The following is a 14,389-nucleotide window of genomic DNA, read 5'->3' on the forward strand; positions in this document are numbered from 1 at the left end:
TGTGACAATGATCATTGATTTAATCAAAACTTAACAAACAAATTTATCCTTAGTGAATAGTTAATGATTTGATATTTTGTCATTTGACTTGCCAACTATAATCTATTTCTAATTAGTATTAGGTACGCTAATTGAAGTTTTAACCACTCTTAATAGAATTCTTTGGTAAAATATCACGACCCATAACCTTAATTAAATTTCACCATTCTTGGTTAGTTACACAATAATCCAGCTGCTCAACTTTCCTAAACGACATTGAAAGTTGAAACCACTTCACTCCAAATTTCAATCCATTTATTCAACTAACTCACTCCACCTCCTATCCATTTTCACAGCCCCCGTATAAAGTTTTACAGGTATACAACTAGGGTTTTTTGTTTTAAACCAAAAAATATATTTTTTTTCCTTATAGGAGAAGTTTGCTACTTGGTTAAACCCCTCCATGTCATGCTTTTGTTGGTTGCGTTGGGACCAGACCTCTGTCACAAATATGGTCTTGTTGAAATTGGATCGCAACCAACCAAGAACCAAAAGCAACCACCAGCTGGGGGACCTGGCAGAGGTAATGGATTCAGCTAGCCAGCCAATGTTTTCCTATTCACCAAACTCACCGCCTGTCTCCTTTTGTGACATGCATATGTTGCGTACGTAAACAACTCTCTGATAGGTAATTCTGAGCTGAAGAATACAACTTTTGTTAACAATTTGCATTAGAAGAAAAAGACACTTTTATCCAGTCCAAGTTTCCAAAGTCATGCAGAACAAGAGACTTCTTTTCGTTATCTATGTGTCTCGTCATTTGATAAATTCGACAAACAAACAATGCATGTACCTATGAATATGACGAACATAATATATATTTGTATCTGTATTTATTATTCAATCGTTAAACCCAATCCTTTACAACAGTGAATGACCCCACTTTCCTCTTCATGAATTCGGGTTCCAGGACCTTCGCTAGAGACTGGATCCTACATGAGGGTGACATATCAAGAAAGACAGGGAGGAGTTAGCTAGTCTATCATGTTGCTCAATTAACAACTTGGTATGTGCTTAAATATTAATATGAAGAGGTACTTGATAGTAGCACTTTAGGAAAACCAACCGAAATACTAGAAATAGAAAAGAGTGTGTTTTGTGACATCGAATAGTGTTGTTCATTGCCAATAAAGAGTGTTAATCACTTATTACACGGCACATAAACAATTGTGAACCGTTGATTGATGTGAGTCTCATGATAAGTCTCATTCTAAACAATGTCTAAGAATAGTCTAAGTGTGCGTGATGGTCTACAAAAACAAGAACATTTGTCCTATTGTATTCCTTGTCGCATGTTATAGCTTTCCTAATGAAGAAATGCTATAAAGCTTGAAATTCGCTTCAATTTATCTAAATCCCAAGCATATCGGCCTAGCCTTGTTAGACGTACATGCATAATTTAATTGGGTTCCTATATATAACACAATGTGGCCTTTGTTCCCACTTATCTACGCTCCTACCGGGCCCATGTAAAGCACTTGATTTCCATGGAGTGGTTTGGTCTTTTCTAATGAAATCGAGCCTATCACTTAAATTAATGAAGCTGGGCTATTAGAATTATCTTTACCTTTTTGAATTGGGGGCCTCAGTATGTTCACCATATCAGCTCTACACAAAATATTTGGTTATTTTGTTGGAAAAAACAAAGAAGTGAAGGGAAAAGAAGTTGCTAGGGTAGGAAGAGGGCAACATTTAAAAGTTGAAGAATATGCTAGCAACATTCTAATTTAAATTTTTTTTACTCTCATTTTTATCTTGCAATGTTGCACAACGATCCAAATTATCTATTTTCTGGATTTTCCTTTAAAGATTAACTCTATCAACTAATAATCATCCAATAAATAGACGAATCATGTATCTACTTTAACATCATTAATCTAACAGTTAAACGATTCCTTATTGATTTTCAGTAAAGTTGATCTTTAAAAATGGACTAGAAAGTACATATTTCTAATTAATTAATCATCGCACAACATTACGTATAATGAGAATGAGAATCAAGTAGGTAAAACAAAATGTTTAATCTAGCATCCCCTAAAGTGTATATTAAGTTCTCTTGAGTTGGCCAAGACATGAAATACTCTATCTCTTGCCTTCTGCTAATTCTGTCCTCCATAATCTTGTTGTCCCAGAACAGCTATGCAGGAAAAGACTCGGGACGCTACTAGAAGAGTGATGATCAATGACCAACTCATATGCCAGAAAGCCATTAAGAACCTCTTTTTACATCAAGATCGTGTGCCATGTAGCTCTCCCAGGTTCGAAAGAAAAGGACCATTATGTTATAATCTACCATGGTGCTGGTCATCGTCATCATAAATCATGATTCGTGATCACTGATCAGCGAAAAAGAAGCCCTTTTCAAAGAAACATCTTATATTGAAACAGTCAACCATGGTTGAATTAGATTTAGGTAATATATTTCATATGTTTTCTACATATTAGACAAAGTTTAAAAGCCATGAGTTCTCCATCTTTGCTTAATTCTTAGATGAAGGTAAATTTCGTGGTATTATAATTTTTGAAATAAGACGTGACTGTGGGTAAGCAATTGTTTGGAAATATTTTCTTTCAGATACTTAAGCACTTTTTTTTGTTGAGCTTTACTTAGAAATATGTCAACATTTCTAACAAAATCGTCATTAAAACACTAACTAACTCTATTAAATGTTGTAAAAAATATTTTTAATTATTTGAGACCATTGACCTTTATAATTCTAAAAACATCTTAAGATGGATTCTATTGACAAAATACTTCGGAGGTAATCATTTCAAACCAAAAGAAGATACGGTAAGAATTTCATCCACTGTTTTTAGAATTTAGCTCAAAAACCCCATCTTATAAATCTTACAAATCTTATACAAGATTAGATGGTTGATTTGATTTGGCAGCTCTCACAATTAATCTAAAAGGAAAACTAATGAAAAAGGTTTGAAAACTTTAAGTTTTAACAATAAAGGAAAAATAAAGGGTAAAATGAATAGTACCAAGATTAACTTTTTAATATAAAAATATGATTTTTCGTTAAAATACACAAAACCGAAAATTTCTTGTTAAAATTTTCTTATCTAAACTACATCAATGTAAGTATTTGCCCATCCGGACCCATCAATATTTGCTAGCCCATAACAGATCTAGGGGCAAGACAGACAAAGGGAGGTTCTGGGTCCTTTGCCAATTAAGAAAACTGTCATCATGTGTCCTCCAATGGCCACCGTGACTCATGGGCCCTCAAATATCTGATGCGCACTAAGATGAAAACTACACATTTTTGGAACAACTATATTAACTGACAAAAAAAACATACAAAAGAACAGATATATACAATAATTTTTTCTCACCACGTCCCAGTCAATATATATGTCTTCACCCCCAACAGGCCAACATGTACAGGAGTGAACCATAAACCGCATACGTAGCTTGTCTCGTGATCGTAAAATATTATGTGCTTCTAAACAATTCTTCATTTTCTGATCCATCGATGAAGGATATTATAAATTGTGTGAATATTGACTAGATTGAAGTTTCTATGTTCCTTATCTGTTGTAATAACACCAAATTTGGTATCTGAATTCCTTTTTGTTGTTGTGTCCATCATTTAAACCGGGTATCTGATCTGTCAAAAAAAGAAAAACCTGGTATCTGATTTGTTGTTTCACTAAAGTATCAGCAATGATATTCCTTAAGGCCGTTGACTGGTTGCAGTATCCTAATTAATCATTATCTTTTATTTATCCGACTATTTTTTACAAATGATAGCATTATTAAGTTAAATTGTTGATTGTTAGACCAACTTTCAATGGTTGAGGTTAAAATCTAAATTGAAATAGTTTTTCTGCTTTAATGGTTCTACGTTTAAATTTTAGGCCAAGATTATTAAAGAATAAATTTAAGCTAAATTTTACTTTCGGTAACTTTTTCAAGAACAAAATAGGTGTAGATTACCATAATTTATTTTTATGAATATTTAAACCTAAAAATATTAAAATTTCAATAAAAGTTGAAGATTCACTAAATCAGCCAATGAAACATATATTTGTAGATCGACAAAAAAAAACATATGTATTTATAGAATTTTTGAGTGAATTTTGATTTGAGTAATTTTTTAATTTTTTTAATTTTTTAATTTTTTTAATTTTTTTTTTAGCCATTGAATTTAACTTTGGACCGTTAGATCTTTTTTTTAGCATTATATTTGATCATATTCGATCTCATCCTTTGGGTTCAATGTATTTAAAAATTTTAAATTAAGGTAGGCTAGCCTTTTATGTCACATCCCGGGTTTGACTCCACTGTAGCACAATATCGTCCGCTTTGGGCTCTTACCACACCCTCACGGTTTTGTTTCTGGGAACTTACACGAGAACTTCCCAGTGGGTCACCCATTATGGGATTGCTCTCGCGCAAACTCACTTAACTTCGAAGTTCTGATGAACTCCGAAGCCAATGAGTTCCTAAAATGGCTCGTGCTAGATAGAGATGGGAATATACATATAAGGCTTACAGGATCCACTCTCCTGGGCGATGTGGGATGTTACGATTCACCCCTTAGGGGCCCGATGTCCTTGTCGGCACACTTCCGGCCAGGGATTGGCTATAATACCAAATTGTCACATCCCGGCCGATCCCCCACCACATACCGGGCTTGACTCCACCGTAGCACGATATTGTCCGCTTTGGGCCCCTACCACACCTTCACAGTTTTGTTTCTGGGAACTCACACGAGAACTTCCCAGTAGGTCACCTATTATTGGAATGCTCTCACGCGAACTCACTTAACTTCGGAGTTCTGATGAACTCCGAAGCCAGTGAGCTCCCAAAATGCCTCGTGCTAGGTAGAGATGAGAATATACATATAAGGCTTACAGGATCCACTACCATGGGCGATGTGGGATGTTACGTTATCCGGGCCAGAATTCTAGGTTATATTTGCCAAAATTTTAAATTTTAACCCAAAACTTGTTTGAGGCCCAACCACTAGGTTAGTTTAAAGTCTAAATTTTAGGTTTTGACCCAAGTGTTGGAGATGGTCTTAGAGGGAAAGGGATTGGTGGCGATGGCAACATATTCCTAATGGGGGTAGTTGTTCCCACTCAACTCTTTTGTCATGAAAAATGCTCTAACTAAATTATAAATTACCTATATACTCAGAAATGAAGTCTCAGTCAAAACACTCAACATACTCTCTCTCGTTCTATACTTTTCCTACCCTCTCACTCTTCCGAGCCATGTAAATCTTCCATTAGCTAATGTTTTACGATATTTCTATTCTAAATACCAGTTACTCAAAATCATGTTATTTGACAATAAGTTAATACCATCATATCAAAATTTTAATTTAATTTCACCATTTGAAGTTGCCCTCAATAAAAAAAAATTTCTGATTCCATCAATGTTCACCAGGGTGTATAGACATCATTATTTTCCACCACTACAGTAAAACGCCATTTGCATAAAGCAACGAGACCAAGAAAAAAAAATAGTAGGCTAAGTTTTTATTTATCCTACTATTTTTGTAGTCTATTTTAGGCTAAGTTTCTCCACCCCTCCGGGGCCATGCCCCTTAGCTAATAACACTAATGATTTATTACTTAAGGATAATATTAATTTTCTTAGTCACTTAGTACTACGATCTAATGATATTCATGTTCATTTGTAAGGTTCGATTCTTGCTAAAGACGAATTTGAAACACATTATTACTAGTCCATTGTGAGGATAAGCTCACTCCCTCCCCATAGTGTAAATATTGCTTGTTCAAAAAAAAAAAAAATTATTTTTCAGTCGTAGCTAGATTTACATGTGCCGAATATTTTTTTTTTTTTTTTTTGATGAGTTATTTATGCGCATATATATATATATATATATATAATGGGTAATGCTATGAAGACTAGATTTAGAGACAAAATTTGCAAACTAAATGATGCGTCACCAATAAAAATCAGCACGTTTATCAACTCTTAAATAATAAATCAATCATCAAATTTCATGTGCATTAATTTTCAAAACTTTGTTGGGATCGATAAGAAGAGAACCCAAACAATATCCTTATCTTGGTGTGTTTTTTTCGCGTTGAATAATTAAAGCATCTAATCCAAAGAAAAAAACCCTATCCCTAATGACTTTAACCCTTGATCTTTTTTTTAGGGAAATATCTATTATTCACTTACATCGATAAGCAACTAGTGATATTTAACGCGTTTTTGAAATATAAGAGGTCTATAATGGCTTAGATTTGAAAAATTGAAATCCTGCCAACATGGTTTGTCGAACATAATCAAAAGCGCTTTTAATGTTCTAAAATCGTTTTTTGCTATTTTAAATGTATTTTCAAACAATTTGACGGTGTTGTACAGTATGACTAGTTTGACAATTTTATTTTTCCAAAATCAGACCAGAGTTGTCACTATAGCTTGATACGATTTCTTACGTCAATATGCTTAAAGACAAGCTGCAAAAGATTCAAGCAAGACAAACTATATACTTAACCGCAAGTACGTAACACTTTAAGAAACTATATATTAAAAGAGTGACTGATGATCTATCAACATGAATGACAACACCCATTTTACTCCTTCGGAAAAATTAACGCTCTCTGGGGGAATTTGAACGTAGTTACGTAGTGTATTTTTCTCTTTTCTATTCCAAGCGACAAATTCAAAAGTTTGAAAGGATATCTTTGCTTCCTAGGTGAAATGAAATTAATCAATTAAATGCAGGCACTTACGTAAATATCATAGAGAAGTGTGGGGAAGAATTAGAGTAATGGTCTAGTTTTAACTTCATCGATCGATGACCTCATGAATGCCAAATGAAGCGATACAACCTTATAAACGTAATGATCTTTGGTTCGACTCATGCATGCATGTCATGATGTCCAAGAATTCAACGGTCGAGATAATCATGCTTCCTAAATACGTACCTCACTGTTATCCGATCAAGGTAAATTATTTGATTTATAATTCAGTCAAATGGTATAAATAAAAAAACACTTGGCAATTGAGGAGGAGACCACATTTTTGTACCACATTAGTGCATCATATGATGTGATAGTGATGTGTACATGTCACGCCAATTAATGAATCTCATTGGTTGTGTATTGTATACATCACTTGCCACAACATATAGTACACCAATGTAGTTTAAATGTGTGGTATCCCTAGCTAGCATTCCTCAAAACAGACATACATAAAATAGTGTTAAGTGCTATCACTTAATAAGTTAATACGTATTAACTGTTCATTTGAGCTTACAACAGAATATATTCCATGATTTAAACTTTCATTTTTAGCGCTTCTTGATAGATCACCCCTGCAAGATTATTTAAACTAAAATTTTTGACAAACTCATCATGCTTTCAAACGTTCATTTTGTTACAAACTTACAGGACAATACTGCATTAGTTAACATGTATAAATTTATATACGTGTATAAGTGTATCAATGTTTATGCTGAGTACGTACTGATGCACTTGTAGTTATGTGTATGTTGTGTATAGTGTGAGATGGCCACAGAGATTAGATAACCGCTTCTCAAAAATCAAAGTGGTAATTGGCATATTGCTCTCGATTGTTCACGTGATGTTCTTAGGGTTGACTATATTGGGACAATTCCAACTGGCAACTGGTTACTACAGATTTGTTGGCAGGTCAATAATGTAAACCCTGATCTTTGGCCTACTTGTTTTTGGTAAAGTGATGTTCGGCTACTTTTACTGATTCATTTTAATTACAGTAAACGATCGATCATTCTCTATGTGTGTGTGTGTACATATACTAAATATCATAAAGCTACATGTACTCTATCCTAGCTTTTATATATAACTTGGGACTTTGAAATGATTTTCGGATTTTGTTTACCACAATTTTGTTGGCATATTATCATATATATTTTCATTAATAATTTTTTCTTATGACTTTAGGGAGACAGTAATTTTTTTTTTTTTTTTTTCTGGTGAGATACCGAAATCAAAGATTTAATATAAATTAATAAAAAGTAAGATATGGAAAGGGTGTTGGGAGCAAATTTTGTCCCTCGCCTGCACAAGCATTGATTGTCTTTTGGCAATACTAAGGTGAGGACTTGTTGCCATCGAAGGCAATACTAAACCCATCTTTCCCATCTGCCTAACGATCTAACATTCGTCCCATTATTCGAAGGAACCCAGCTAATAAAAAAATAATATACGTACAGTGATCCTCATGATCATTAGCCTTCCACCACTGGTTGATAGAACTTGGCTAATTTACATGACATCACAAGTTAATTTGCAGTTGAATTACTCTTCTCGTACAGTTGAAGTTTATTCCAAAAAATAAAAATAAAAATAGAATATCTGCAGCAAAATTACAATGAAGAGTGATTTTTGCACTTTTTTTAATTTATGCACCCTCTTTAATTATGATTCTCTTTAGCTTTGTTCAATCAAATAGTTAAAAGAAAGAAGAGAGTGTAGAAGGTGAAAATGTGTGTGGTAATCATTATTCGTTTACAAGTTATTTGATCAAAATACAAAACTAGGACTTGTGCCACTTCAACCACCTGTTAGTCGTTTCCTTGTTAAATTAGGGTAATGTAGTAAATCGCAAATTAGCTTAGTGTACTTTCTGAAACGACTAAAACACTTTAGAAAAGTATTAAAAACTAAAGGGCTACACAATTCAAAATTATTTGTGTTCAACACGAGCCCTAGAAAAGATCTATGTATAAATTATAACGAACTTTAACGAAAAACTTCCGGTACTGTTTATTTTAACGAAAAACTATATTTTTATACTAAAAAGTCAATCATGGTACTATTCATTTTACTCTTTTTTTTGTCCTTATCGTTAAAACTCAAAATTTTCAAATCAATTTTATTAGTTTTCCTTAAAATATAAGCATGCATGCATCAGATCGAAGTACATGGTTTACACGGATCAATGGTTCAATTAATTTGAGAGTACAACCCAATGATGTTGGTTATAATTGAGATGATCATTGGTTCATTGAAGATGTGAAGTATCACTGATTGAAATGCCATCCTAAATTTTTGTGTGGCCACAGTTCAATCTTCAGTGCTATCTAGCTATTGCTATAGGGAACCATGCATTATTATCATTATTTCTTTCTTCTAACAGGGGGCCGTATTGTGGGGTGAAAAATAATTTTGCAGATAGGGTTTTGAAATCAATATGGGGTCTGTGTAGTAGCATTCCACACATCTCCTTTTTGTTTGTCTTTTTAAACCTTGTTTGTTTGGGTGTCTAGAACTCACGTGAATACTTACAGCTACACACGTCTCTCTCTCTCTCTCTCTCTCTCTCTCTCTCTCTCTCTCTCTCTCTCTCTCTCCTGCCTTGCCAATTCCCTGGCCTGCCTCGTATAGATGATCTCTTCTTTAAAAGAGTAACAACACTCTGCAACTTAGGCCCTTTTGCTGCTCTCTCTCTCTCTCTCTCTCTCTCTCTCTCTCTCTCTCTCTTTTAATTTACTTGCTATGTCTTCCATAGCTGAGGCCTAGCTAGCTCTTCCACCTTTACTGGAGTACTATAAGTTTTAATAGTTTTCTCTCTTTGATCTTCATCATCGATGGCTCCTCCACCTTATCATAATCTATCACCTCCTTCCCCTTTTACTCTTGAGCTTAGTGGAGATCATCATGGAGATCATGATCTTCAATACCACCACCTCTTCAATCTTGAGCCTCAAGCTTCCTTTTTTCCTTCTTCCTCTCTTTCTAGTCCCCTTTTCTTAACTCCAGCTCAAGTCCAAGGACCATCCGATGATCATTATAGAGAACCACACCAGTTTCAATTCCAACTCCTAGAGGTACTAATTAAGCGATGATCACATGACATGTGCACACTTATTTATGTGATCTACATCTATATAGCCCCTTCTCAGCAGGATCCCGTCATACTGTAGCAAAAACAGGATGATGGGACTATATATATTTAGGGTTATATGTGTGTGTGTGTGTGTGTGTGTGTCTATATATATATGGATCTTTTAGGTTCCTAGCTAATTAGTTGTCTTCATTAGTACTTGATCTCATGCATCCTTATATTTATAGTATGTGGCTGATTATCTTGATCATTATTTGTCTTCTTTTTAGGCTGATCATAACATTGTTCCGCATGGCGGATCACACGATCATGATCATGAAGCCATTGAAAATGAAGGTGGCAATGGTACTGTTTTGAAATTAAGCATTTCCAAGAATGGAGCTGTCGGAAATGGGAATCCAGGTACTGATCATGAGACTAATACTAGTTCAGTTAAGTGGATGTCTTCAAAGATGAGGATGATGCGGAAGATGTCGAACCCTGATCAAACATCAAGCAGTTCTACTAGTAGTGATGATAAACCAATTTCCATGAAGTTATCATCACACAAATTTGAAGAGCAGAAGCTGCAGCATCCATCATCGCAATTAGGAGCTGACATGATCAGCTGCAGCAATAATTCATCAAACAACATGAACAACGTCCCAATTATTAGGGTTTGCTCCGATTGCAACACTACTAAGACACCTCTCTGGAGGAGTGGACCCAGAGGCCCTAAGGTATTTAATTAGTTTATGTTCTAACTGATTTATTTCTTGAAATGCATTTAATCAAACTTTAACTTACAAAAGGTAAAGTTAATTGTATCATTAACAACAGTTCCAATTGGAATCAGCTTAATTTCTTTCTCATTAATCATTAATTTGCAGTCACTTTGTAACGCTTGCGGAATTCGGCAAAGGAAGGCAAGGCGTGCGATGGCGGCAGCCGCAGCCGCAGCAAGTGGCACAACCCTGACAGTTGCCGCACCGTCTATGAAGAGTAGTAAGGTGCAACCCAAAGACAATAAATCAAGAATAAGTTCTACTGTTCCCTTCAAGAAAAGGCCGTACAATAAACTGTCCTCATCCCCATCATCTCGAGGCAAATCAAAGAAGCTTTGTTTTGAGGATTTCACAATCAGCATGAAGAATAACAGTTCATCAGGTAACCCCACTGCTGCCACCACCACTACCGCTCTTCAACGAGTTTTCCCCCAGGACGAGAAGGAAGCTGCAATCCTGTTAATGGCTTTATCTTGTGGACTTGTTCATGGTTGAATCAATTTCAACACATGCATCCTCAAATTTAATTAGTCTACTATTACTTGTTTTGTAGTAGTACTTTAGCTATATATTAGAACTAAATCAATTAATAATAAAGTTTAAGCTAGAGAGAGAGAGAGAGAGAGTTACAAAATCAGTGATGAGGAATCAAATTAGTTAATTAGTTCAATAAAAACCAAAAATAATTGTTGTGATGATCTTATGAGAGGAACTTGTGGTGTGCTTTTTAGCAAGCAGATATAGAATTTACCAAAAATAATGGTTGTTTCTATATAGCTGCTTGTTCATCTATATATTTAGGTTTTGTTTTGTTATCCTATTATCGATCAATTGTCATCTTACCTAATAAATTATTTGCTAAGGTTTGCCACAGCACTGCTGCTGCTGCTGCTACTCCTTTTGCTTCTTTGTCCTTTTTTTGTTTGATTTCAGTAGTATTGCTGCACAGTGGTACAATTCTTAGTTGCGAATTAATTAGATCTAGGGTTCTTGCATCACTATAAGAGTTTAAATTGAAGCACCGTATGTGCTGAGACGAGCGATTAAAGCTACTTTTGGAAATATTGTAGAGACAAGGGCAACAAAAGTTTTGAGTCACATGACCGTTAAAATTAATGAAACATATACTGCATGCAGTAGGGCACGAAGATTGAGGGGTGCAGATCATCCCACATATATTGAGTATAAAGATAACAAACACTAAAATTTTAGGTTTGTCTGAGCTTTTGTAACGTGAGCCTCCAACTAAGTAAAGAACAAATTCTAATAGTTGAGGTTTGTCAAAGCAGTTGTAGCATGAGTTTATAACTAAGTAGGGCCGGGTTGTATGAAGAATAAATCAGGAGGGTATGAGATTCATTATTAAACACCATTCTAAACTCTCAATTGGATCAGCTAGGTTGCTCCCCATCCCCAGTAAATGGGTAGCAAATCACAAGCAATTCTCAAGTTTAATAAAGAATAAAACTAATATTTGAGGTTTAATTCGAAGAGAAATTTAACGCTGTAGGGTTTGATTATATGAGAAAGCAACAACTGATCTTTTTATAGCTTTTAATAAATTTCCTTCTATTTTCGTTTTTCCTGAAAAGTTCAATGGGGTTACTGGCAAAGCAATCATGATTGTGATGATTCAGAGTGGAGATATAAAAAAACTCTCGGTTGTTTTAACAGTCGGATTTTAATTTTTATATTTTCAACTAAAAATTTGACAATTAAAACTCTTGGAGTACCGGGTACTCCAGAGCGCACAAAAAAGGAGTACCCAAGAAAGTCTCTGTTGATACACACACACACACACACACACACACACACACATATATATATATGTGCTACTCTTATCACATATTTATACCATATGAATACAGCTTTTTGGATTTGAAAGGTAACCTAGAGGATTGTACCTCTCGTCTTAGGCACAGTCATAGCAGTGCAAGAAGAAGCGCAGTGACCTTTGCAGGCTAGCTACAGTAAAATACTTCAGAGGGATAGATTAGTTACACAATCTCAGAAATAACTACTTTGAGTTTGCTTTGTCTTTTGTGTTTAATTAGGGTTTAGAGATAGAGTTATGCAAGGATAAAACTTCCCTCATTTCCGGGGAGGAGGAAAGTCTTCATTTCCGGAAATCACAGAATTGTATTCTGACTTCGCTCTTTGCCGGTGATGGTTGCACAATCTTAGTGATCTTATGGTTAGTGTGACTTCTATACTAGAAATTTCACACATGCTATATGAAGTACTTCGTGGGAGGTTACTATGTATATACCCAGGTTAACCTAGGGCAAAAGAGAGAAAAGAAATTAATCTCTCTGTCAAATACACTATCAAGCTGCTACAGTTTAGCCACTATGTAAAACATTTTCAATTTAAATAAGGGATCTTCATGAGGCCTATATATAGTTGTAAGACATGTATATACACACACACACACATATATCTCGATCCCACAAAACACAAGCTAGCCAATTGAATTATCAAAAGTCAAGAACAAGATATGAACCTATCCTAGTCATGCTGAGGAAAAACATTAAAACCTGCACAGTAACTAACCTGCAGAACCAGAGATGGAAGATGAAGCCAGTGCAGCTTCTTAATAAACAATTTAACCTTCTCCTCTTTAACAAAGCACAAGCACTCTCCAAACACTAGGCATTCGGAATAATATGAGCAGACCTTTGCAAGAGCAGTTGCTAAGTTTATATATAGTATTGTTCCAAATATTCTCCTATTATAAACCTTATGGAACTCACACAAGTAATCCATATTACAATATGAATGAATAAGACTCGTGAAACTAAGTTCAGTCCCATGCCAATTTGGACTACTTCCAGTACTCACAATTCTACAACAAATAGGATTTCTCCAAGCTCATTAACAAGACTTTCCATACAAAGATTTACACAATCCGGCTCTTGATGTTTAACTCTTACTCATATTCTTACAATAGTATCCCATGAAAAAAATGGACGGTGAAGATTTTTTTTTTCTGGTAGACAGAAGGTTTACATTTCTGCTTTTGCTTCTCCTTCATCTAGCTAAACAATATGGTACATGCCTTTTTTATACTGCCAGAAGGTCGATCGGTTGGTGTTATATTATAATTACTCCCAAATTTTTTAGAAGTTTGGACCATTGAGATTTGGGACTTTTTTTTTTTTCTTTCAAAACGATAATAAATTGGTTTTTGGGGAAAGCATAGGAAGCTGTGTTTCTCTTTCTTTTACTTTTATCTAGTAAGTTTTTGCTAGGACACGTTGAACTTGATTATGATTATTTTCAAATGCACAACAACGGAAAGAAACCGAAGTAGTTTTGGGTTAATGACAAATCTTTGTGCTTTGCTATGTATGAGAAATTTTAAATTCATGTGTTGACTTAAATTAGTTTGAGATTGAGATTGGATAATCCTTCCAGATTAGCTCGACATAATTGAGCAGTTCATGCAAAAAAAACCTAGGGTATATATGAGAGTTCTAAGCCTTGTTTGGTATGTTGAACTGTACTGACTATTTCAGTATTAATTTGGCATCTGAACTATGGCAATCAGGTCTATATAATCTCTCTAATAGAGATGAGACTATTTTACACATAAAGCACCAAACAATCGGGTTTGTATTATTATTACAAAAATGTTACTCTTACTACATATTTATACCATCATTTGTATAATCTCTCTAATAGAGATGAGATCCATATGTATTGGTAGACTCTACCTCTATTAGAGATGATATAAATAATAGTGCAAATATGTGTTAAT

General features: G+C 34.7%; 1 protein-coding gene across 1 annotated transcript; it reads left to right on the forward strand.

The window, feature by feature from the left end:
- Positions 1-9,292: 9,292 nt before the first annotated feature.
- LOC137712801 (uncharacterized) lies at positions 9,293-11,444 on the forward strand. Its single transcript, XM_068451967.2, has 3 exons — positions 9,293-9,848; positions 10,135-10,584; positions 10,735-11,444. Exons 1-3 carry the CDS (start codon positions 9,609-9,611, stop codon positions 11,122-11,124), a joined length of 1,080 nt encoding a protein of 359 aa, XP_068308068.2. The 5' UTR covers positions 9,293-9,608; the 3' UTR covers positions 11,125-11,444.
- The last annotated feature ends 2,945 nt before the right edge of the window (positions 11,445-14,389 follow it).

Source organism: Pyrus communis, chromosome 15 (genome assembly GCF_041283825.1).
Source record: "Pyrus communis isolate YQ-2024b chromosome 15, ASM4128382v1, whole genome shotgun sequence".
Classification (NCBI taxonomy): domain Eukaryota; kingdom Viridiplantae; phylum Streptophyta; class Magnoliopsida; order Rosales; family Rosaceae; genus Pyrus; species Pyrus communis.

Bases quoted from the DNA above. Each gene is read 5' to 3' on its own strand.
- LOC137712801 (XM_068451967.2), top strand. From the start codon at position 9,609: ATGGCTCCTCCACCTTATCATAATCTATCACCTCCTTCCCCTTTTACT. The intron at 9,849-10,134 runs GTACTAATTAAG...TCTTCTTTTTAG, and splicing joins TTCAATTCCAACTCCTAGAG to GCTGATCATAACATTGTTCC. The intron at 10,585-10,734 runs GTATTTAATTAG...ATTAATTTGCAG, and splicing joins GTGGACCCAGAGGCCCTAAG to TCACTTTGTAACGCTTGCGG.